Source organism: Hemibagrus wyckioides, linkage group LG02 (assembly GCF_019097595.1).
Source record: "Hemibagrus wyckioides isolate EC202008001 linkage group LG02, SWU_Hwy_1.0, whole genome shotgun sequence".
Lineage (NCBI taxonomy): Eukaryota > Metazoa > Chordata > Actinopteri > Siluriformes > Bagridae > Hemibagrus > Hemibagrus wyckioides.
The window spans coordinates 23,274,913-23,300,044 of record NC_080711.1 but is presented as its reverse complement, the minus strand read 5'-3'; the positions used below and the strand labels follow the sequence as shown (position 1 = coordinate 23,300,044).

At 39.0% G+C, this 25,132-nt stretch overlaps 1 protein-coding gene across 2 annotated transcripts; it reads right to left on the bottom strand.

The window, feature by feature from the left end:
- Nucleotides 1–1,286: 1,286 nt before the first annotated feature.
- Nucleotides 1,287–21,545, bottom strand: gsg1l (gsg1-like). 2 transcript variants are annotated; one of them, XM_058377207.1, is made up of 5 exons: nt 20,544–21,536; nt 13,158–13,205; nt 7,357–7,509; nt 4,699–4,810; nt 1,287–2,438 (listed from the first exon to the last, which is right to left on the bottom strand). In XM_058377207.1, exons 1-5 carry the CDS (start codon nt 20,830–20,832, stop codon nt 2,102–2,104), a joined length of 939 nt encoding a protein of 312 aa, XP_058233190.1. In that variant the 5' UTR covers nt 20,833–21,536; the 3' UTR covers nt 1,287–2,101. The 2 variants fall into 2 exon arrangements, with proteins under 2 accessions (XP_058233190.1, XP_058233196.1); XM_058377213.1 differs by lacking the exon at nt 7,357–7,509 and having other exon boundaries at nt 20,544–21,545.
- Nucleotides 21,546–25,132: the final 3,587 nt, after the last annotated feature.

The following is a 25,132-nucleotide window of genomic DNA, read 5'->3' as shown; positions in this document are numbered from 1 at the left end:
TTTAATTCCTGTTGTCATAGCATAGCATTTTCTGAACTTTTTCAAAGAATAAATCCCTACAACTACAAACAGAATTAGCTGTCGAGGCCTGATAGAAAAGGAGGTGATGAAAGGATAGATGAGAGTTTCAGTGTTTCAGGGTTAAGATGACACACGCTGCTTCCTCAGCAGCACACCTTCTCCGTATGACCGTAAAACATGACGACATCATGTGTCCTCATCAAGATCCATGGGCTGGTCCACTGGGTGTGTGTGAGTGTGTGTGTTGCTGCAGTGATTGAGAGCAACTGATGAAGCGAGAGGGAATGTAATCAAAGAAGCCCAAGAGAGTATTAATCAGTCTGACAGCTTGGGAGGCATGACAGTACAAAATATACCACCATCTGTGTCACAGGTGCGCAAAGTATTGTTGGGTTTTTTGGCACAAGGGGGGCGTAAACTTCTGAAGCAATCAGCTTGGGAAATACAAAATGGACTGCCATTTCGAAATGTTTTCAGAAAACTTCCTGGATTCGGGTGTAGACCAGAAGCCCCGCCCATCAGGGTGTTGGAGCTGCAAATTTTTAATGCAGACCTTCTAGACCAAGGATTCTTGAGGATGTCATTGCATACAGTCGTCCCTTTTGAAGTTAAATGCCCTTATACTGAAGGTCATGATAAAACAGTATGATGACCTTGCCTACAAGACACCATCTTCCAATAATCAAATGGTGTAAATTGGGGATTAGTCAGCGATACCAACAGCTAAGAAACCAAGAATAATCCTGAACATGGTACTACCACTACCATGCTTCATAAACCCCCATTCAATCCAATACAACTCCAGGTTATAAGACTAGAGTGGGTTTCTAGGGTGAAAACTTTTGCAAGGCTCTGAATATATTCGAGCAGGAATTCCAGCAGTTGATGTAAACCCAAGATCTTTTGCTAAACCCAGGATCGTCAACACTGACGGCTTTTATGACTTCCAGTAAATTTTTTGTGGAAATCAAGGGCTCACATGGCATAAATCCTGTTCAGAAATGAAACAAACACACACACACACACACACATATGTATATTACTTGGCTGTAGAGTACTGCAGATGAGAGAAAATATCCTCAGAGCTAGAAATCTGGTAATATCAACTGATTCCAGAAGATATCATACTGGTTTATGAAAAAATAAAAAAAACCTACAGTCTGGAGCTGCCCTTTCCATTAATATATCATGATCCAACACGAAATGTCTTGGGTGTGTATTCAACACTGAAGAAAAAGGACCAAAAAAATGAAACTCGATATATGTATTTTCATCAAATGGTTGTAATGCATACATAGATAAATAGATTCCAAAAGCAGAAGAAGGTATTGGACGAGTCTGACACAGTCAAGATCATAAAAAGGATTTAAAAGGAAATAAATAAATAAGATTGAATAAACAAGCCTGGTCACTCAGCGCCGGTTCAGTAACGCAGATGAAAGTCACAAAATCAATAACAGGCTAATCTAATCGACGGGTCGAGATGCTGGAACTATCGAGTCTTGGGTTGTTTTGTGGCTGTTAAACGCCACACGCTGTGCTTCTGTGAGGATCAAATGTAAACACCTGGGCTACACGAAGGCATATTCAGCGATGGAGAACATTCGAGATATATTTATGTATATATAGATAGATAGATAGATAGATAGATAGATAGATAGATAGATAGATAGATAGATAGATAGATAGATAGATAGATAGATAGATAGATAGATAGAGGGATGCAGCGTCTGGCAGTGCTTATAGAGCCATTCCTCAGGTGTCTGCAGAACATTTTCTGAAAAGTCTGCCTAATTTGCATATTAAGAAAGTTTGCTGTTCAACCCCGCAGGCAGGGTTGATAGCCAGTGTGTTGTTATTTCTGTGGCAGTGTTGGTGCACAACCTTTCATGCCCACGTCCACATACTCACAATCATCTCCTTCCTTTTCAAATAAGTGGAAAATTTCACCTTCGTTCATATATAATCAAATATAAACTCCCTTTTTTTTGGCCCCGGAAAGTTCTCGATTCCCAAGACTCCATGCTGGAATATATTCAGAGAATATAAAAGGTCTTTCCGAGAGCAGGAGCATCCGATCTCAGCACTGCTCCTCTCCCAGAGAATCCGTGTTGTCCGTCATGTCCACAGAAGCTGAAGGAGCACGCATTTTCCCCCGGCCGCTGTTATAGGCGCCGGGGTGAGCGCCGCCGTGAGTGCCACTATGGCCGGGGTACAGGTCCACCGAGCTGGAGATGGACTGCACAGAGCGTTCTTGGAAGTAGTGGAAGGCTTCTTGGTCGAGGAAGGCTTGTTCCTCACGGAGACCCTGCTCAAAGAGCTTGCGCTTGTGTCGAAATTCGATGACCGTCTTCGTGTAGGAGTTGAGCGTGGTGACCGAGGCGGCCATGCAGCAGGTGAAAGATCCCCAGGCCATGCTGAGAGAAAACAAAACAGAAACTTTAGTTCGTGTGGGAAGAGTCATGAAAATATTTTGTAGATAGTTTCGATAGAATGAAGAAACGAAGAATGAAATGAAAAATCTCTCAGGCTTTGGGTTTGAGACTCGGTTTTAAGCAGCATTAAGAATTTACGAAAGCGTGAATGCTAGTCTTCCAAATTTGTGGTGGTGTTTGTTCTCATAACCAAAACCAGGATTTTTGTTGCTGTTGTTGCTTTTCTGCCTGATTTGTCAGTAATATAAAAGAAATTCTTACTTCACTTCCTTTAACATTCTGAGCAACAACAACAAGTTCCACGCTTGAGAAATGGGAAATGCGGAAAGTGCCGGAATAGCTTGCGAGGTTGAGAAAATTAACACAACATCCTGATGGATTTCAACCAGTCTGAACTGCAATTACCTTCTGATTTACAGGTTTAGAGCTTACTGCTTTCAAAGAGGCAGGGGGAAAAACACACACATGAGAAAGAAGTGTGAAGAAGGAGGGAAAAAAAACGACAAAAAACGCTAAAAGAAATTGGCCAGATGGCAAAAAAACAAATGAAGCAATTTCATCCTGGGCTAATGGATGGCAGTGGAGCATCTGTGGTAATTCAGCCAATGTAAATCCCACTTTCATGCCTGTCAGAACCCAGCGCGGGTCTCAAGAGCTCTTATCCAAGCACCAGGATAACACAAATCATTTGCACCATACGAACCTTTCATCGCTATATGAACAGAGAGACTAATACATGCATACATATATACATTTATTTTCCATTGATTTGTTTCTTCCTTCGGTTTTTGTGTGTGCATGTGTGGCATTGATCCGGGGTAAAAACATACAGTGACAGAGAAGTGCAAAACAAAATAACAAATCCGAAAACACAAGGACGATTCAGAAACAGCGGAAAAGTTAGGTATAGTTTGCAAATGGAGTTCTTCCCTCTGATTGGACGAGACATCTGTCACTCAAGATAAACAAACAGTAGGAAATTGTGTATTGGACGTTATTTCTTGTAGGAGTGCTACAAGAGCAGAGCTGCGTTCATACACACATCAATCTACTTTCTATTGCTGCAGCTACTGCTGGACTTCCTGTATATCCTGAGTGACCGATGTCTCTTCCAATCAGAGGTCAGAATTCCATTCACAAACTATACCTACTTTTACCGCTTTGTCTGAATCATCCTTGTGTTTTTGGATTTGTTATTGTGTTTTGCACTTCTCAGCCACCGTAAAAACATGAAGTTACAGATGACCACAAGTTCCAATTTAAGCTTTTTTTCCAAATTCTGGACATTTAATAATAGATTTTTTGTTTAGATTATTAGAGAAAGAAGACACGTGCATGTTGGTCAGTGCTCAGTGCTCGCACAGGTGAACTGCTCTAATTTATTATGCAATTCACGGCATTTTTCCTTTAATCCCATAGAAGTTTTTAAAAAGCTTGTTTATGCTTCATACTTTCACATTTTTTTAATTCAGCTCAAAAGTAAAATCCACTAGGAAAGGTAACTACACTTTTACATCAACCTGATATCAAATCTGGGAATATTAGCATAAATATTTTTTGTAGTCATGCAGAGATGATTGCATGTAGTCCTTAGAGTAAAATGCTACACAAAATGTTCTACGCAAAAAAGAACTTAAAAGGTTTGTAGATCATTTTAGGAGTCTCAGACTGATACAATACAAAAAAAGGGGACGGGTTTTTTTTGTCCACAAAGTGGAAAAAATATCAGAAAAGAAAAAGACATTTAAATGACGTGAGTGTTTTATTCCGGGTCGTTGTTGTGAGGAAGGTGCTCGCTAATGAGAATGGATTTTCAGTGATGGAAGTCCATTAGAGCGAGATGTGTGTGTGAGAGTGAGTCAGAATCAGGTCCAAACACCCACACACTTCGGACTGCTCCTTCTTTAGCGCGATTCATTAGCCCAGATTTCCATTCAGCGTGTGGCACAAAATGCCTCTTACTCCTTCCACGCTGAGATGTTGGCGCTAGTAGTAGAGTGGAAACAAAACCCAGAGAAACCAGGAGCGAGCTGACAACGACGGATTAAGGACAGCATCTTAAACAGAGACCTTGGTCAGCTTTTCCTTTAAACTCTTGGCATATTTAAAAGTAAAAATAAAATGTTTAAAATAAAATATGCCAAGAGTTTTAAAAAATAAAATATGCCAAGAGTAAATATTTGACCGCTAAATATACTTTTATGCTAGCAATTCTTGTGTAATGCTAAAAAGTAATACTGACCAGAAAGACCAGCCGTAGTCCCAGGTGTGCGGCCTCCAGTCTTCGGGTCCCAGACTGACTGTGATCTGGAAGACCTGGGTGTACATCATGTGAGCCACCATTCCCAAAAGCCCTGGAGAAGCAACATTCCAACACAAATAAAGAATCAGCACTGAATTTAGTCCTAGAGGTGAGATTATCATGGATACAACAATATTCTTCTTTGTTTCGGTCCCAGTTTTCACTTAGCTTCGCAGTTATTTGCTGAGTTTGCTTGGTTATGTTTTATGAAGGTTTATAAGGGTTTCTTTTCAGGTTGTAATACTTCTCACCTCCAGAGACAGCGCTCTTGAGTCAGGTTTTTATTGAGTCAGATTTCTCACAATAAAGCAGCAGAATTGATCACTTGTTGCATATTCAGTGCATTTCGAAGATCCAGCTGGACTGTAGGTGTGATTCCACACTGGGGATTTCTCATGATAGGGAGAACTCGGAGGACGTGGGTGTGTGTATGTGCTCTATGTGAGAAGTGTGTGTGTGTGTGTGTGTGTGTGTGTGGCTTCAGGTTTATATATTCAATATGCCAGAAGCCTACACTAAAGCAAGGCGTTGATGAGTCACTGTAAAATCAGTATTTCTTCAGAGGATCACACAGGATCGTGTTCAAAAGGTAATTAGAAGAAAGTAGGCATTAGAGGAAAATGTAATCTTTTTTTGTTTGTTTGTTTAATAATAGCTGCAGCAGTTCTTCAGTGAAAACTATGAAGCTGGAGAAAACAAAATAATCAGTGCAGCAAAATTTTAAATAATATAGCTGCACTATTATAGGATGGCAAAATTATGTGTGTATGAAATGCAGTGCTCTTATAAGCATCTAATTAAGGATCTAGGCTGCATTGAGACGTACAAGCCCAGAGTTGTGCTCCTTCACAACAGGGCCGATGCACAAAAAAAGCCTGCGTTACGTATATGGTCATGTGACTGAGACAGCAGCGAATAGGTAAGATGAATGCGGACCTCTGTATATGTTGCAGGAAGTGAAGGTGAGCCAGCATACACTGTCTCCTCCTTCAGATGCTGATTGATGGTGCCAGCGTGAACCTCTTTAATCTGTGTCAGCTGGCTGAACCGAAGCTCTTCTCTGGGTCGGAGATCTCTCCCCGACCGGATGCTGCGTCTGGAATTAGTGAGTATTAAAGGCCCAAATGAACAGAGCTGGAGGCCAGCTGGGCAAATCGAATAATCTCGATTCAAAAAGGAGCAGCTGTTCCTGGCAATCTGACAGCGAGGGATCAGGAAATGAGGCAACCACAGCTAAGATGCAGTCTAGCTTTTTTTTCCAAGAGCTAAAAAAAATTTAGAAAAAGGGTGAGGCTTAAACACTACTCGTTTGTAAAGAGTCAGTCGGTTAGTTTCTTAATCTAATTGGGCAAACAAGCTAACAGGCTAAGAACTCATGAAATGTATAGATGATGAAAGGATGGATGGATGGATAGATGGATGGATAGATGGACGGAGGAATGAACTTTATTGATCTTCATTGGTAAAACAAGATCTTTTGTACTTGGTTTGGCCCTCAGGAGGAACATTGGTTTGCCCCTCTGAGGGAACCCTTGAAAAAACCCTTAACAAGCTAAGAACTCTTGTAATGTATAGATGACCTTGGAGGGATGACCTTTACTGATCTCTAATGGTAAAACAAGATATTTTACTCTTAGTTTGGTACAGTACTTAGGAGGACAGAAGGAATTGTAGCCGCACTGAGGGAACTCCTATATAGGAGGATGGATGGATGGATGGATGGATGGATGGATGGATGGATGGATGGACGAATGGATGGATGGATAGATGGATGGATGGATGGATTGATGGACGGATGAATGAAGAGATGAACTCCAAAGGAAAAACATAATATTTTGATCTTGGTTAAAGACCCCCCCTTCATAAGCTAAGACCTGTAGATGGGAGGATAGGTGGATAAATGGATGGATGGATGGATGTATGGATGGATGACCTTTACTGATATCTAATGGTAAAACAAAAAATTTTAGTCATAGTTTGGTATTTGGTGGAATTTTGATTTGCCCCTCTGAGGGAACCCTTGAAGAACCCCCCTTCATCAGCTAAGAACTGTAGATGGGAGGATGGATGGATGAACTCATTGGAAAAGGAGGAACCACTGAAGAACCTCCTTAACAAGCTTATAACTCTTGTAACTTGTAGATGATAGATGGATGGATGGATGGATGGATAGATGACTGGATAGATGAATGGATGCATTCTATTGATCTCTAATAGTAAAACAAGATATTTTGCTCTTGGTTTGGCCCTCAGGAGGTATTTTGCTTTTACCCTCTGAGAGAACACTCGCAGAACCCCCCTTCATAAGCTTAGAACTATAGATGGGAGGATGGATGGATGGATGGATGGATAGATAGATAGATAGATAGATAGATAGATAGATAGATAGATAGATAGATAGATAGATAGATAGATAGATAGATAGATAGATGGATGGATGGATAGATGGATGAACTTTATAGCTTTCCAATACTAAAAGTAGTCGCTGTCTGTTCTTCAGTTTGTCATGTTCAGTTTATTTAAAATATCCAGCTAGCTTTCACGGCCTGGAGCTGTAATGTGTAAGCAGGAAATGTTTAATAAGTTTTTTTGGGCTACCTGACAGCACCGTGAAGACAGCAGCAAAGGCGTTCAGCTTCAAGCCATCGATCACGTTGCTAGAGTGAAAGAGCTCCAAGCACATTAGACTGAATCCAACCACCAGCAGCATGATATATAACACCTCGGAGACCACTGACAGCCAAAGGACACCTGTAACCCACACAAACACACACTAGTGAGCATTCCACCACTCTATAATAAATTTAGACGTTTCTGTTCACACACTCATGTCAGAGCGAAAGGTTCAGCCTTCGTTATTACCATGAGCTCGAAGGATATTTCCATTTTTTTGAAAGACCACTGAGGTCCTGATACCTGCACATTTGTAGAGAGCTTAGATTCCACCATTTTTCCATTCACATTGCAATGAAATCCTGTTATAGTTAAGTAGCCTTTATTTGTCACATATACATTACTGCACAGTGAAATTCTTTACATATCCTATCCTTGGGGGTTGGAGTCTGAGCGCAGGGTCAGCCATAATGCAGTGCCCCTGGAGTAGGGGGGGCCTTGCTCAAGGGCCAAACAGTGGCAGCTTGGCAGTGCTGGGGCTTTAACCCCGATCTTCTGGTCAATGACCCAGAGCCTTAACCACTTGAGCTACCACCACTGTCTCCACCCCTGAACCTGACCTGGAGTTGCTTTGTTGCTCTACAGTGTTGACCTGTTCTGTGTTAAATTCTTAATCAGTTTCGTATCCTAATATCTTGGGGAAGTTGTGTTAGAGATTTTTTTCTTTTTCTTTTCAGTTCTCCGTTCTCTGAAACTTACCATACCACCCTTGTGGAGTTTAATATGAACTTGCGTATGATAAACCTAATTCCACTCTGCTTTGGTTAAGCCAGGAAAGATGCTTTGAGACAACATTACATTATCCATCGCACCTCTGGCTTCCGCATGTTGAGAAATTGATTTTTTTATTCTAAGTGAGCTAGGAAAACCTCTTATCAGACAGTCCCAGGAGTGTTCTCAAAGTTATCAGCCCTCTACGTTAGCTCATCACCTCAAAGCACGGGTGAGAAGACACTCAGATCTTTAGTCTTACTTAGACAATATTAAATTTACTTTGTGTGACTCAGACCAATATACCTCTATATATCTCAGTGTCTGATGATTCTACTCCTGTCTACATATATTGGATTTTACATGCAAATGATGCCTCTAGAATAATATTTCTAGAGGAAATGTTTCCATAAGTAATGATTAATGTAAGTCATCTTTATGTAGTTCTTCACGAAGAAACAAAGAAGAACACCAAGCATACCAATCCAGAAAAGTTTTAAATACTGTCACATAATGATCGTAAACTTATAGGTCTATCCATCTTCACTAGAAGCTCTTAGATTAGTAGCAATACACGTATACATACACAACAGACAAGATAATTAAGGAGTGACCTCATCCCATCCAAATAAGACTTTGGTTCATTTCTTATATTTGTTTACTTGGGTATCGGATCTTCTCATGCTTGCTCTGTGTTCAAAGGGAAGCCTATAAGAATTAGAAAAGTGGGAAAAGAGGCCTGAGTGTTGAGATGTGATGAAAAAGAACTTGAGATGCGATGCTAACGTGCAATATTTATGTCCGAAAGCAGTTATCTTCCAGAGTTCAAGGTGCAGTGATGGATCTTTTGAGAATCAAGCCTTTATTCTTCAAAAGCCCGCAAAACAAAAGTTCAATCTTCCTTCAAAGCTTAGAGAGCTTCTTGAAGGGTTTGATCATTTCTCTAGTAGAGCGAGAGAAAATGATAGAAACTAAACTCTTCTCTTAGAATGATAGAGACTGTCGAGAATGGAGAAAGTTAAAAACACTACCAAGTGAGATCGTTGAATCAAAATGGGAATGGAAAATCGTAGTTATCTAATACATATTACTTTTTTCTGTAATAAACTGTTACATATCTGTGCATAATCTCTGGTCCGAGCTGGATTTGGATTTAAAACCCAAATTGGGTGATTTTGAAAAAAAAAAAATTAAGTACAAATAAAATAATTTGAACCACCATATCCTTGAAAGGTAGTTACTAAGCTAAACTAATACTGTGCCTCCTATTCCTGTCTCTAATTGTCTTTGTTAAGAACACATTATTCTTCCATCCATCCATCCATCCATCCATCTATATTCTGTAGCACTTATCCTACACAGGGTCACAAAGCAGGGAGCCTGAAGTCTTGCTCAGGGAACTCGGGGCATGAGGTGGGAGATCATTCTGAACAGCCTAGAATGCATATCTTTGGACTGGGAAACTGGAATACCTGGAGGAAACCCCAAAGCATGAGGAGAGTACACAAGAATCAAACCCCAAATCCGAGGCAAATGTTTCCTCATGATATCTGGTCAAGTTTCCTGCAAAGGCACCATTTCATCCCAGCAGCACCCTGGACCGTGAACAAATCAACGACACCAGGACTGCACTTGAGGCGAGGTCGGACCCTGCCTGTGGCTAGAGAATAATAATTTCACTGAGCAACCCAGGCTTGTGCGGTCATTCAGGGATAGATAAGAGCCTCTGTAGAAAAGCATCAAGAAAATAAATGGGCTGCACGAGAGTGATACCATGCATTAACTTCTCTCTCTCTCACACACACATACACTAACAAATACACCACCCTCCAGCCTAGAACAGTCAGTCCCACCCTGCTACCTCTTTCTGAGCATGGATTCCCCAACACTATAGCCTCAAAAATAAAATCCCCTCTAGGACTAACCTAATCTCCATGGCTCTTTACCACCTTAAAATATCCGCCTCTGCCGTTTGATATACAGTACGCATGAAGCTAAATGCTGACTGGGACTTTGACTTTATTCACCGTCAGCAGGTCCTCCTAGAACTTAGCGTACAAGTTCCGACACTTCAGACTCATTTGTAATGTTTATATTTCTCATCTATCACTCTGGCTAGTTGCTGAGGTTCTGCATATTCTTATGGAGCCGTCAGAGCTGTCTGATCAAATATTTGTCGTAATAAATACGCCTCCATGTCAGTGTTTCCTCCTCCTTCTTTCCACAGAACACTGCTTCTGCTCTGCAGCACCACACAGAATCAAGAGTTAACATCTTGCAGGTGTTTTGCACTCTGGTAATATTTGTAGAATTCTTGCAAACAGAAACTCATTTCCTGGTTTAGTGCCCACTTCCTGTGTTCCTCCTTGAGCTCTACCCTGAGCCAGGTACATGGTATCTGATGTATTTACGGTTCTGAAATGGTTCCCCAACTGTTCTTTGGATGGTTATTTTTACTATAGTCTTATCAAAGGTGTCCTTCAGGAGTTCTTTGTACGACTAATTCTTATTCTACATTCCGAAAAGGTTTCCTCGTGGGTTCTTTAGATCAGGGTTCCCCAACCGTTTTTGGACCAGGGACCGGATTGATACTGGACGATTTTTCCGCAGCCTGGGGAGGGCTGGACTCTCTAGTGATATTTGCTTCTGGGTCACTTTAGCATAGGTTAGTTTGCGGACATACTGATGTATGGAAAAACCTATTGTTTTTGAAATACAATACATATCATTTTAAGTTATACTATATATACATTACCAGTCAAAAGTTTGGACACACCTTCTAATTCCATGGTCTTTCCTGATATTTATTTCTTTCTACATTGTAAAACAATGCTGAAGGCGGCTGAAATACACTATAATCTCGTTTGAACAGTTGATATTGAGATATGTCTGCTACTGATACTCTGTAAAGCCTTCATAACGCCTCTAATCTGAGGTGCTGTTAATTGGTGATTTCTGAGGCTGGTAACTCTAAATGAACTTCTCCTCTGCAGCAGAGGTAAGTTTTGGTCTTGCTTTACTGGGATGGTCTTCATGTGAGCCAATTTCATCATGGTGCTTGATGGGTTTTGCAAATGCACTTGACAATACTGTTCCTGCAAGAACTATTCCAGAACACCTGACCTTCGTGTCTTAAAATAACAACTGACTGTTTTTTGTTGTCATTACATATGGATTACTTAAGTCTATGTGTGTTATTTTATAGTTTTGAAATCTCCAGGATTGTTCTAGAATGTAGAAAATAAATCCCTAAACAAAAAACATTGAATTAAAAGGTGTGTCCAAACTTTTGACTGGTAGTGTATATACATATATATATATATATATATATATATATATATATATATATATATATATATATATATATATATATATATATATATATATATATATATATATATAAAATTATGGGCTGCACGGTGGCCTCACAGCAAGAAGGTCCTGGGCTTGAATCCCGGGTTCGAACAGGCAGGGACCTTTCTTTGTGGAGTTTGCATGTTCTAGTTTGTTACAGCCTGAAAAATGGTTCTTTAGATGGGAAATATTACTACATTCTTGAATAAGGTTTCCACAGTGGTCCTTTGCACGGCCAAAGGTTCTATATTCTGAGGACAAGGGTTTCTTTGCAGTCCTAAAAAGGCCAAAATGGGTTTCTCAAGGGTTCTTCAGGTTGATATACTTTCCACAATCTTACAAAAATGCTTCCTCAGTAGTTTTTTAGGTGGTTAATGGTGGTTAACTCCTAAAAGAGGTTCCTTGAGGGGTCTTTGTGTGGCTGAGGGCTTATTTTGCTTCTGTCTTAGAAATGGATTTCTCAAAGGTTCTTTGGAAGGCTAGGTTTTCTGCAATCTGACAAATAAAGTGTTCCTCATTGGTTCTTTTGGTTTTTCAAGAGTTCCCTGGAAGGCTAATTGTTCTACAGCAGGGATCCTCAAATCTGGCCCATGAGATCCACTTTCCTGCAGAGTTTAGCTTAATCACCTTTAGCTTTAATCACCTAACCTTAATCAAACACACCTGACCATGCTAATCAGTGTCTTCATGATCATTAGAAAATCACAGGTAGAGGAGTTTGATCAGGGTTGGAGCTAAACTCTGCAGTGCATTGGCCCTCCAGGGCAAGATTTGGGGAATCCTGTTCTACAGTCTTACCAAACGGTTCTTCAAAATTCCTCAATGGTTCTTTGGATGGATGATTCTACAGGGGTTCTTAAAGAGTTCTTTAAATAAATAAGGGTCCTTCTAGCCATCTCTCATAGGGGAATGCTACCTCAAAGAACTTTTACTAATCAAAGAAGTCTGGAAAAGTGCTATATGGAACCTAGTTAGGGGGCATCCTGAAGATACAACTTTTATCTCTGAATATTACAAAGCACTGACATAGAAGACACTGACACTTGTCCTTGTGATTAGCTCTTAAATGATAACGCATAGAAAGACCTCATGTTGTTTTGGGTTTTAAGCTGAGCCATCCTCAGCAGGCGAAATGGTTTCTCAAGAGCTGCCTTCACTGCAGTTTTCTTCCTCATCTTTCTTGCGTGACTCACAGAGCTGCACACGATGGGATCAATTGGTTGCGATTAGCAGCAGTCATTTGACACGACCCATGGCCGGCTAGCATAAATCTCTCTCACACACACACAAACATGAAAACCTCTGCAAAGTAATCTGGTTTTGAATTTATTTCTAGTGTAGTATTCGTCATGGTGGAGGACATTTTTAGCATAGAATCCAGCATTCAGTGGTCTTAAACGAGGCGAGGTCAGGGATGAGTCAGCACATTGTGAATATTAAGCTTGTAGGATGATATTTGTAAGGATATTTGTCTTCTTGGTAAAATGGATAGTGGAAAAAATAATATCTAGTATACACAACATTGCTGAAATGAAAAAAAAACGTGTATATATATATATATATATATATATATATATACATATATACTATTTTCTACACATTTCTGCCGAGTGTGATATCAGACGAGCCTGGACGATGCTCTAATGACCCTCATTACTCACCTCTCTCCGATGCTGGAGCCAGATCAATAAAACTCCTGCATTTCTCACCTGAAAAAAAAGAAACTCAAAGTAACTGCAGTGTTAACATGTGTGCTCCAACAACATCTAACTTCATCAGCCGGTCTTCATCGACCTTGGCTGCTTAGCTTAGTCCTGAGAAACAAATACAGCTCTCATGTGTTATATTAAAAGAACAAACATTTTAAACCATAAAGAATTGATCATTTACAAATAATTTATTCCCCTTATAGAACAACACTTTATACTCATTATTCATGTATAGTCATGTTGTGAAAGGTCCAAGAAACAAGCGTAAACATTCCTGTCTTGAAGACGTTGTTGAAAAACGTACACCTTCTACGTCATTTCTGTTTTTATTTACGTCTTGCCCCACCCCCGTCTTGTCACTGGCTTAGCTTTCAAAATTTGTCTGATCTGTTTTGCATATTTAAGTCATTAAAGATCATAATTATGAGTGGGAAACTCTGAGTTACCGAGCTAATTTCTGAAATCTTTAGACCCCATCTCTCTCCAGCCAAGAAGAGTCCACACCGTGTTTCTTCCCTGTTTTCTCACTTCATGTTCATCTACATTTATTATTTTTTTGCAGATAGTTTAGAGCAAAGGGATATGCGTTGTTACGAGTATGCAATAAATAATAACATTTATCCCTGGAAAAAAAAAGAACTCGGAATTACACTTTAGCTGTAATTCTGTTATCATCTCTGCAGACAAACCCAGAAGGCAAAAACAAAAAAAGAGAGAGAGATAACTAGATTGGTTTTTGGCAAGCGCCCCGATCCTGTCTCAAGCTAGACTTCCAATTATATTTGTGAGAACGATGAGCAGGCCTTTTTTTTTCTTCCCAGTCCTTTTGATTCTAGAGCTGTAATCGAAAAAGTCAGCTCATGGAGCCTGACTGAAACTGTGCCATCGCTGTCCGAGGGACGAGGTCAAAGCGAGGTCAAAATGAGTGTAGTGCTCCTCCTTCAGCACTCCCCAGAGAGGACGAGTCAACGCGTAGTATTAATGCATAGCACAATATTGTGGAATATATGTGGAAGCTCATCATCTAATGCATCGCTTTTTACAAGACACTCGTTACAAAATTCGTCCAGAATGACTTGGCTGTCCTTGTGATGTGAGCTTTATTAAGAGAAGGAAGTATTTTATTTGTTTACGTCACTCTGGTTGTGGAAGGAACACTTAAAACTTGGCGGCATGTCGATGAAAAGGCAGAAAAATAAAAAGCCAAACAATTATTTTAAAAAGATTAATTAAAATTAATTGATTTAATATAATTATTTAAAAAAAAAAACACAATTACTTTAGGTGCAAGTCAGAGCTATGTAACGGAAATGAAAGGTTCTTCTTTTTGCTTGGAAAATGATTTCACAAATATCGATCCCTGTTTTAGGGAAAAACTTTAATTTTTATTTTAAATTCTTTGAACAAATAAAAAAAATGGCTATAAATGAATTTTTGCGAAGTCTTGCCAGCTATATTCTTACTTTTCTATTTCTATCTGTGTTTGACCTTCAAATAGAGAAATGCCCGACCTCCAGACTCAGTGTGAGTCATTAAGTTTGGAGTAAATGGGCTTTTTTTCTCCCCCTCACTCCAGAGAAATTGGTTGAAATTCTTCTCTGTCATAATCCCATCCGGTGCGTAGATTAGAAATTAGGTTGAAAAATGCTGGAAGATTTCTTGAAATCAATCAATTTCCGGCTCTATGTTTCGAAGCTCGCTATCCGCGCTATCAGCGCCATGTCAAATATCAATTAACCGACTGCAGTGTAGTATAGCAGATTGACAGAATCGCTCTAATCGCTTTAATCTTGCTAATATCATTTACTATCCGAACACCTCGCATGCAGAATGGCCTTCGATCAGGTCACCATGACTCCTGTTTCTGATGAGACGGCGGTCTAAATCATTTTTCAATAAAATTAATGAATAAAGCGATACGCTAAAAATAATACACAAGTTTACTACACGAATTCTGGCAAGAAGTCATTAATTCCTACAAGTTAATCCTTATAAATGCGATCACTCTATCGCTCTGTCGTCTTCTCTCATCCCGTCCCCTCTCCGTCCTCCCCTAAGCTTCGTTTATTGGATTTATCACCGTGTTGGACGTCATTACCATCAGTCAGATGTGTTCAGTGTCTGGTGTTGGACTATTTTAGCGATTCTGTCGTGTCAAGACACATATAATTCTTCCTTTCTCTGCCTCTGACTCGTCCTGTATCATGCACTAATGAACACTCAGGCTGTAATGTCAGTGTACAGTCTGCTCTCCACGCCGTGTTAACCATTAAAAGCCACCTGACAGCAATTTGTAGACATTTTCTGCAGAGGTCCTGCTGTGAAAATCAGCTTTTCCGACGTTTTCTGCTGGTGTTGTTAGTGTAATGAGTCACAGTAACACAGAGAAGATGGGAAATCTGAACTTAGTGTCAGTTCTTCACTACAGAGATAACAAAGCTTCCTCTTCCTGTTTTGTTATATAACTGGCTCATGGCAGCCAATCAACATTCAGCATATCGTAGATGATGGTGCACTACTCTCACCTACGGTTTAGTACACTAGGATAAAAGTTGGGATGAAAAACGGAGCTCTCTATTTAAGTTGCATCCATTCATTTTTCCAGCCTTCCATCCATTCATCTACAATTTTATTTATTTAATCCATCCATCCATGTATCCATCCATCCATCCATCCAACTGCCCATCCATCCAGCTATTTATCTACCATTCTATTCATCCTTCTGTTATGCCTTCAACTGCTATGGCAATTTAGTATCTTTCCTTTCATTCACCCATCCTTCCTTCTATCCATCCATCAACTTATCCAATCATTCATCCATCCATCAGTCCACTACTTTGGCAATAATGTATCCATCCATCCATCCATCCATCCATCTGCCTATTTATCTTTTATTCCAACCACTTTTTCCAATCACTCTTCCAATCACTATTTCTTCCATCCATTTAATCCATCCATCCATCCATTCATCCATCCATCTATCCATCCTACCTCCTACCCTTCCATCCACCCTTTATGTATCCAATAATGTATCCATCCATCAATGAATCAATTCAACAACCAGTCCACTATTTTGGCAATACTGTATCCATCTTTCCATCCATCCATCCATCCATCCATTCATCCATCCATCTGCCTATTTATCTTTCACGCCAACCACTGATCCATCCATTAACTCTATAAATCTATTTCTGCCATCCATTTATCCATCCACCATCCCATCCTTCCTTCAATCCATCCATCCATCTATCCATCTGCCTATTTATCTTTCACTCCAACCACTGATCCATCCATTAACTCTATAAATCTATTTCTGCCATACATTTATCCATCCATCCTTCCTTCCATCCTTCCTTTTATCCATCTATTAGTCCACTATTTTGGCAATACTTTATCCATTCATCCATCCATTTATGCATCTATCCATCTGTCTATTTATCTTTTACTCCAACCATTGATCCATCCATTAACTCTATAAATCTATTTCTGCCATCCATTTATCCATCCATCCAACCATCCATCCACCATCCCATCCTTCCTTCTATCCATCCATTAGTCCACTATTTTGGCAATACTGTATCCATCCATCCCTCCCTCCCTCCATCCATCCATCCATCCATCCATCTATCTTTCATTCCAACCATTGATACATCCATTTCTCTATCAATCCATTTATTCCATTAATTTATCCATCCATCCATCCATCCTTCCTTCCTACCTTCTACCCATCCATCAGTCCACTATTTGGCAATAATGTATCCATCCATCCATCCATCCATCCATCAGTCTGTTTATCTTTCATTCCAGCCACCAATCTATCCATTCCTCCAGCAATCTGTTTATTCCATCCACCAATCCATCCATCTATCCTTTCTTCTATCTATCCATCAGTCCACTCCTTTGGTGATATATCCATCCATTCATCCATCCATCCATCTACCTATCTGTCAGTCTAATTAACCATCATTCCTAACATCAATCGATCCACTGATCCATTCTATCATCCATAATTCTGTCATTCTATTCATCTTTCATCTACCCATCCATCCATTCATCCTCCATAGTCTGTGTTTGACAATACTACATCCATCCATCCATCCCTCTGTGAGTTTTCAGCCAGTCACGAGTGATGATTATTTCACCGACCGTGAGTATGGACGATGTGATCCGACTGTGAACTTTGTAGCTTTTAACCAAATAAGCCTATAAATAGTGTTTTGTTTGGGCAAACTTTTGAGAAGTGTGTGGGACGAGGATGAGAGCTGGGATGAGTAGGAAAGATGTTACCATGACAACCCTGATGTAAACAGACTGGTCTTTCAGTCCAGTATTAGAAGTGATCACGATTGTATAATGAAGAAAACTGAACCTTATTGCTGTATTTAGTTCTAGAAAAGATCCAAACCTCTTATACTTTATACACTCGTGACAAACGTGACAAACATCACTTTATTCTGTTACGTGAACAAAACCTCAGGAATCTCAACTGACTTGGCGAAAGGGGACGGATTCAGATATGAAAAGGTGTTAATAACTTTTACAGTGATACTTCATGTTTCTGCTCATCTACATGTCTGACATTTTCTCTAGTTTGAACCTTAAATCCCACAAGATGATCTAAATCCCTCTGGCAGCTGGCTAAGTGATCTCAAATCTCTGTTAATTAAAACAGCGAGATTGTTCTACATCAAGAAAAATACAGAAACTAATACATGACTAATAGCAGGTGACTTAGCAGGCTCTGATAGTCCCATACTGATAGTAATAAAAATAACAGCTAAACTAGCTCAGAAAATAAAATAAAAAAACAAAAATAAAATTAATACAAATAATTTTAATAATACAGAATCAGAAAATTATATTAATTAAATTGAATTAGAATTCAAAAAATTATACAAAAACCAATAAAAAAATTATTAAATAGATTTTTAAAAAATAAAAAATAAAATAGATTTTTAAAAATACACAAATAAAATGAAATAAAAGAATTACAACAAATAATAATATTTCTGATATTTTTGATGGTGATCAAATCTGCCTAGCTAGCATTCTTCACTTGGCTTTTTGCTAAGCTAATACTTTTAACATAAATTAGTTAAAATAACTTTAATGTATTTATGTTAAATAATTATCATTAAAATTATTTGTCTGTTTATCTGGTAGTTTAAAATATTTTTTTTTTATTTATGCTTAATAACATTTGGATTTTTAAATCCTTGGGCTTGCCAGAGAATGAGGTACGTTGCAGATGAGGGCGATTAAAAAAAAACCCTCCCAGAATATTCTGTGCAGTTTGTATGGATGGAAGAAGGATGCCATTCTGGACATTTTTCAAAACTATTGCTCTAGGCAAGAAATGAAATATTAACGCTGCTGCTGCTGCTGTGTTAGCAAATTCAGGAGATTATTTCCGTTAGCTGCAGAATGACAATAAAGTTGTGCATATTAGGTAATAATTATACACCACAATAAAAAAAAAAGATTATTCAAATGATCATAATTATCCCAAATTTTTGACTGAAATGTGAAAGAAAAGTCAACAACATGTAAAGAAAGTAAATGTGATAATGCAAATATGACATCTGATTTATCTGTAATAAATCTAGCACCGGTTGTAAATTTTATCTCCGGAATCCAGTCTGATTTAGTAATTTTATGGAATTTAATGATCATGAAACATGAAACTCCTCGGTTTTCACCATAAACCTATTTTTATTTATTTATTTTGCTAACAAAACACTTGACGGATTTGATGACGGAAATTTCACTGTCATAAAATTACTCTTAATGATTACTCTTTCCACAATGAATGTCTAATTAATAAAGCTAACTACTAATTTACATTTTTAAGAAGTAAGATAGCCATTTAAAAGAAAAAAAAATGTTGAAAAAAACCCTACTTTTTTCTGCTTTGATTCAACACTCTGACCACTACACCTGAGACTACTAATAGCAGCGATTTGCGGGGTCCAAGCACTGTTCAGAAACAACACCTCTAGTGGCCAGGTCTTTCCAAATTACACACTAAAAACACTAAAAGGATAAATATACAGTTCTCATTTTGAGATGGTAGCTCAGTGCAAATCCTTGTACATAGCTGCTGAATGCTGATTGGCTGATGATGGCCATGTTTTATGTATAATATGAATCAGAAACCCAATGCCGAGCCCAAGAGAAGGTCATGATCTCTGAGTGGGAGGGGCATATGAATATCTCCCCTGTCAATCAGAGCAACACTAGCTAATCATGGATGTCTGTGAGATCAGGTATCCGGAAGAGGGTCCAGCTTTCCTTTGATTTATCCAATCGTTTAAACTTATAACTTTAACATCTATAAAAAACTTTCTGAGCAGCCTGTAGAGAGCTGAACTAATGGACCAAAATAAAATATAAACACCACCTAAACATCTTTACGACCCCGGGGGGTCTCTTCTTCAAACGCCTCCTCACACTCAGCAATATACAGATGCCCAGTTCTCATAAAATACTTTTTTTTTTTTATCTCGCTTTAATTCATCATCGGGGACGTTAAGAGTTCACACCCGGACTTTATAAAAGGTTTGTTTAGAGGAGATTTAAAGGCGAATGCAGGAAAGCTTTGATTAAGGTGGTCTTCACATGAAGAACTTCACAAGTAAATAATTAAAAAAATTAAAAATACATGTGTGGTTTTAGACACTTCAGCTGCTGTGTTCCACATGATTTCACGTGGACTATAATTTCATGTGTGACTTTTTAAAAAAAATCCAATTTAAGTACAAATTAATTAATTAATTTATTTTTAATTATAATTATTTGATTTTGTATTTTAATTATTTTAAATATAATTCATTCATTCATTCATTTTAATTATAATTAATTAATTACAAGTTATTTAAAAATGAATTTTAATTATTTATTTAAAAAATGATCGAAAATTAAAAAATTCTTTTTCACACATTTTAGAGGTCATTTTCTTTTTTTAGCATTCTTTTTGCCAAAAAAAGTGATATCTATATTTACATGATGTCACGTGTTTTTTTTTTTAACTTCAATTCACACATGATGTCACGTGCAATTCATGGAATAACGTCAAAATTCACCCTTCAACCCCCCCCCCCCACGTGATTACGTTATTCAAATGATGTCACGTGGACTTTTTTTTATAGTTTAACGTCCATGACAAGGAGAAACTCATGACCACGTGTGAAATGTTATGCGAAAGGTGTTTCACGCAATTAGTCACGTGCGTTAATTAGTCCGACATTTTCACTTTGAGACAAGTGATGCTTAATTTGGCATATTTACTATATTAGTGTCTGAAGTGATGCCATTATGAGTTGTGAGTGTAACTCCTACCTCCGCCGTGGATGTTCTCCTCGCACGAGTGCCAGATGCCCGCGTGGAAGCGGCGGAACAGGAAGCGGTCGTCTCCGGTCTCCCAACTGTAGTGCACTTTGCTCGGGTCGGTGTCGTTGGCTCCGTAGTCGATACAGTGGTGGCGCCGCTCCTTGCTGCAGCTCGGTTTGGGGACGCGCTGCGTGCCCTGGCACCAGTAAGCCGTGGCGAACGCCGTGCTCGAGAGCAACAGCGCGAGCAGGTTCAAGCCCACGGAGAGCAGCGCGCGACACCGGCGGCTCGTCTTCATGGCACGCGACAGGTTTAGCCCGCGGCGCTCATGCGCGGGACGGGTGAGACCGGAGACGGAGAGAGAGCGCGCGCGAGCTCATTCAGGGTTCGCGAATGTGCTTCTCAAGGGCATGAGGAGCGCGCGCGACTTTCCGGTACCGAGATTTAAACGTGGAGATGTGAGTTAAGCAAGAGCGCGCGCAGTTATGAGGCCACTGTGTCCGTGCGCTCAGTGCTCTCTCTCTCTCTCTCTCTCTCTCTCCCGCCTTTCTCTCCTTCTGTGTCTCAAATAGTTAAATACTCTTTCTCCCCTTTCCCTATTTTTGTATTTATCTTCATCTATCCTTTTCTTTCTCTCCCTCCCTCTTTTATTTATCTTTCTTTTCTCTCTTTGTCTCACTCAATCTCTTATTAATCTCTTGTTCTTTACTTTCCCCCTTTTTCTGCCATCTTTCTCTTATTTTCTTTTTCTCTCTCAACTAATTTTCTTCTATAATCTTTCTATCGCTACATCTTTTTCTCTGTCCTTTATTCTTATTCATTCTTTCCTTTTCTCAGCCTCCCTCTTTGTCATTGTCTCTCCTCTCCTTCTCTTTCCTTCTCTCTCTCCTTCTCTCTCTCTCTCTCTCTCTCTCTCTCTCTCTCTCCCACCCACTCATTCCTTACTTTCTCTGCCCCTCTTTATCTCTGTCTATGTCTCTGTCCCTCCCTCCTTTCTCCATCTTTCATGCATTTCTCTCTCTCTCTCTCTCTCTCTCTCTCTCTCTCTATTTATCTCACTTCCCTACTGTCTGGTCTATCTCTTACTTCCATTCTCGATCTCCCTCCCTCCTTCCGCACCTCATTTCTGATACTCTCTCTCTCTCTCTCTCTCTCTCTCTCTCTCTCTCTCTCTCTCTCATCTCTGTCTATTTTTTCTGGCTTTCTCTGCCTCGTTTTTTTAATCTCCCAATCTTTCCCCCTCAATTTAATCAGTTTTTCCTTATTTGTTTAACTCTCTCTCTCTCTCTCTCTCTCTCTCTCTCTCTCTCTCTCTCTCTCTCTCTGCCTCTCCCTCCATCTCCCACAAACTGTGTTTTCTCTTTTTGCTATGTCTTGAACTTTTTTGCACGCTCTCTTTCTCTCCATCTTTCTTAAATCCTGTAATCAGTCTTCCTGTCATTTTCCATCTCTCTCATAAATATTTCTTTTTTTTTTCCCCAAAGCCTATCGGGTTAAACGGTAGGATTTTAATATTTCAGTATCAAAAAAGTTCCCAAACACCCCGACCTCCCCTTTTTTCCGTCATCCTGTTCACCAGAAGCTAAACCCACAATCATTTATACTCTCCGTACAGAAACCCAACAGTGTCCTCATTAATCTTATACCAGAGTGCTTGTTTTCTATGTCCTTGTGCTGCACTTTATCACTTTCAGGTCATCCTGCAACTCTTTTTAAGTGACCTCAGGCTTCCATCATAGCCTCTTTACCATTACTTTGAGATCTCGTTGTGAAATCTTACACGAGACACGATTATTTGTGGTTCCAGTTATAATGACGGCAATGTTTAAGATCTTTGCTAAGCCTCTAAGCTTTTTTTCACCTCATTTCAGTGAAGAATATTGTCTCTAAGACCTTTAAGGAGCTCCTTCATCTTCCATCATAACTTCATTTCTACGATCCCACATAACTCCAAGCTGTTTTGTTATTTTGTTCCTCGATTTCTGGTCCTGTCCACTTAGAAAGAAAACTGCAGATATCTAACCAGACTTCCAGCACTGGCCTATTCATAGCGTCTCATTACGATCGCTGTTATAAAAAAAAAAGTGAAGCGTTGCAAAAAGGATGCAGTTTGACCCCTGATGCCCTGCGCTCCTCATTATTTCGTGGCCATATACCAACGCTGGCGCTTGACAAGCATGTGGGCTGGAAGACAAAAAAAAATAAACCAGAGTAAACAAACAGCTTAAACCTATCTCACCATCATTTCCATAAAGACAAAGTGTTATTTATTGATTTGGAACGAAGCCTCGTGTCCTCCCACCACACGAATTTATCACCTTACCCTTAATGGTCACTTTCGGATCAATAAAAAGGCTCAGTCTATGATGTACGCTCTGTGGGAAAGCAAACTACATCACCGCAGAACATCTGGTAATGGCGTAATAATAAACTTTCCGAGTATCAGCGACCTCGCTCACCCGATGTACGGGATTTTATTTAATAACGGAACGCTTTCATGTTCTGGATTCTGATTGGTCAGGAGGTGTGGTGTTGCAACTCTGGCAGTCGTGCAGCTGAAACGCATTTGTTATATGTTACAGTGTTTCTATAGCAACACTGATACAGGGAATTACTGTGTAATAAAGAGTTTATAACTGGTGTTAATATCAATCAAATTAACATATATATATATATATAATTGCTGATCTCTTTTAAACGGTCTGAGGTTGGTAAAGAAATGACAACAGAAACGTAAACAGATAAAACTCCATGGTTGGGGGTTCGATTCCTGCCTCCGTACCTCTGTATGGGCGGAGCTTGCGTCGTCTCCCCGCGCTTCTCAGGAGAAATAAACGAGACAGCTATAGCAAATTGAACAAACAGGGAAATGCAAGGTGACTGTTACGGCTGTCGCATCGGCTGGTGTAATATCTCTGTCCCACACACACACACACACACACACACACACACACTGAGACTAGCTGGCGGCCACACTGCAGGCTTGTTTTTATGCGCTAAGTTTTGCAAAAGTCAACAAATACAAGGTCCTTCTGGTCAGAAATAACAAGTTTGGAGCTTAATTTAAACACTACAACTTGCTTACGTCTAACTATAGACAGAGATGCTCTCTCTCTCTCTCTCTCTCTCTCTCTCTCTCTCTCTCTCATTTTCTCACAGCAGACTATCAAATGTGGAAGTCATCTGGAGTCAATGCCTCATCCAGGAGTCATTTTCACTACAACGTTCTCTGAAAGTGCATCAGCAAAATATAGGAAGTTGGTCATTTCCACAGCTTAATGACATTTATGCAAATTACTAAACCATGATTTTTTATTTTTTTTTTGGAAAACATTGATAAGCAAAGTAATTCACAGTTTTTTCCCCCCATTTCAGTTTTTTTTATTATAGTGAAGTCCTACAGTTTATTACTGTTCAGGGTCAAATATATTGCGTTACGGAGTCTAGAGCGAGGAACACGGCAGCAGGTTTATTTAATATTACTTCAACCTTCTTGTCCCTTTCAGTAACACAATAATTCTTTACGGCGTGGATATTAATCTTGTAGATGTTTCTTTTTTCTTTTTCGTTTTTTTTTTTTTATTATTATGTTCTCCTGAATCCTGACCAGGTTTAAAAATCAATCACTCAAAGTTCATTTCCTCGTGTTTTCCAAATCATCTAATCTTTCATTTCCTTGTTTTGATGGACAGTTTGGGTACGCTGAGGTTGTTTCATCAACATTCAGAGTTCCTATTCTCAGTCCTACACTCTTACCTTTCCTCTTCTCTCTCTGTCTATGCACTCTCCTCCCTCCACTACTTCTTCGATCAATTTCCATCAGCGCCCTGTAGGTCAGCGGCGCCGATGGCGGTCGTTGTTGCCCCGGGCCTCGACAGATCCGGTATGAAATTCAGAGTTCTGACGATTCACATGGTTAAATTTGGCAATGTTTTACACCAGATGCCCTTCCTGACGCAACCCTCTCTATTTATCCGGACTTGGGACCGGCACAGAAGTCACTGGACTGTGACCCCCATGGCTAGATTAAGGTTGTTTGATAAAAAGAAAAAAAATAAAGAAAAAAACTTGAAAAGTGTTTAAAGGTGCAACACTGTTTAAAAAAAATTGGCAAAAACAAAATCCCATGGACCAGTAACAGTTTCCTTAAATATCCTCAATTTGTTGTGTCTCTTCTGTTTATTTATTTATTTATTTAAACATGTTTTTAAAGTATTTATTTATTTATTTATTTAGACATGTTTTTAAATTATGTATTAGTTTGGTTGTTTATTTATATTTTATTTATTTAAACTTTTTTTTATTAGAACACATTTTTAAACATTTGTGTTTTTTTGTTTGTTTGTTTATATATTTAAAGATGTTTTTAAATTACATATTTGTTTGTTTGTTTGTTTGTTTATTTATATTCATTTTATATTTATGTATTATATATGTATTTATTTGTTTGTTTGTTTTTGTTTGTTTATTTTTATTTATTCAAACATTTATTTATTAGAACACATTTTTAAACATTTGTTTATTTATATATTTAAGCATGTTTTTTAATTATATATTTGTTTATTTATTTTTTTATTCAAGCGTATTTTTTTTTATAG

Bases quoted from the DNA above. Each gene is read 5' to 3' on its own strand.
- gsg1l (XM_058377207.1), bottom strand. From the start codon at position 20,832: ATGAAGACGAGCCGCCGGTGTCGCGCGCTGCTCTCCGTGGGCTTGAAC. The intron at 7,510-13,157 runs GTGAGTAATGAG...TGTGGGTTACAG, and splicing joins GGCTCCAGCATCGGAGAGAG to GTGTCCTTTGGCTGTCAGTG. The intron at 4,811-7,356 runs GTAGCCCAAAAA...TTGCTTCTCCAG, and splicing joins TGTCTTCACGGTGCTGTCAG to GGCTTTTGGGAATGGTGGCT.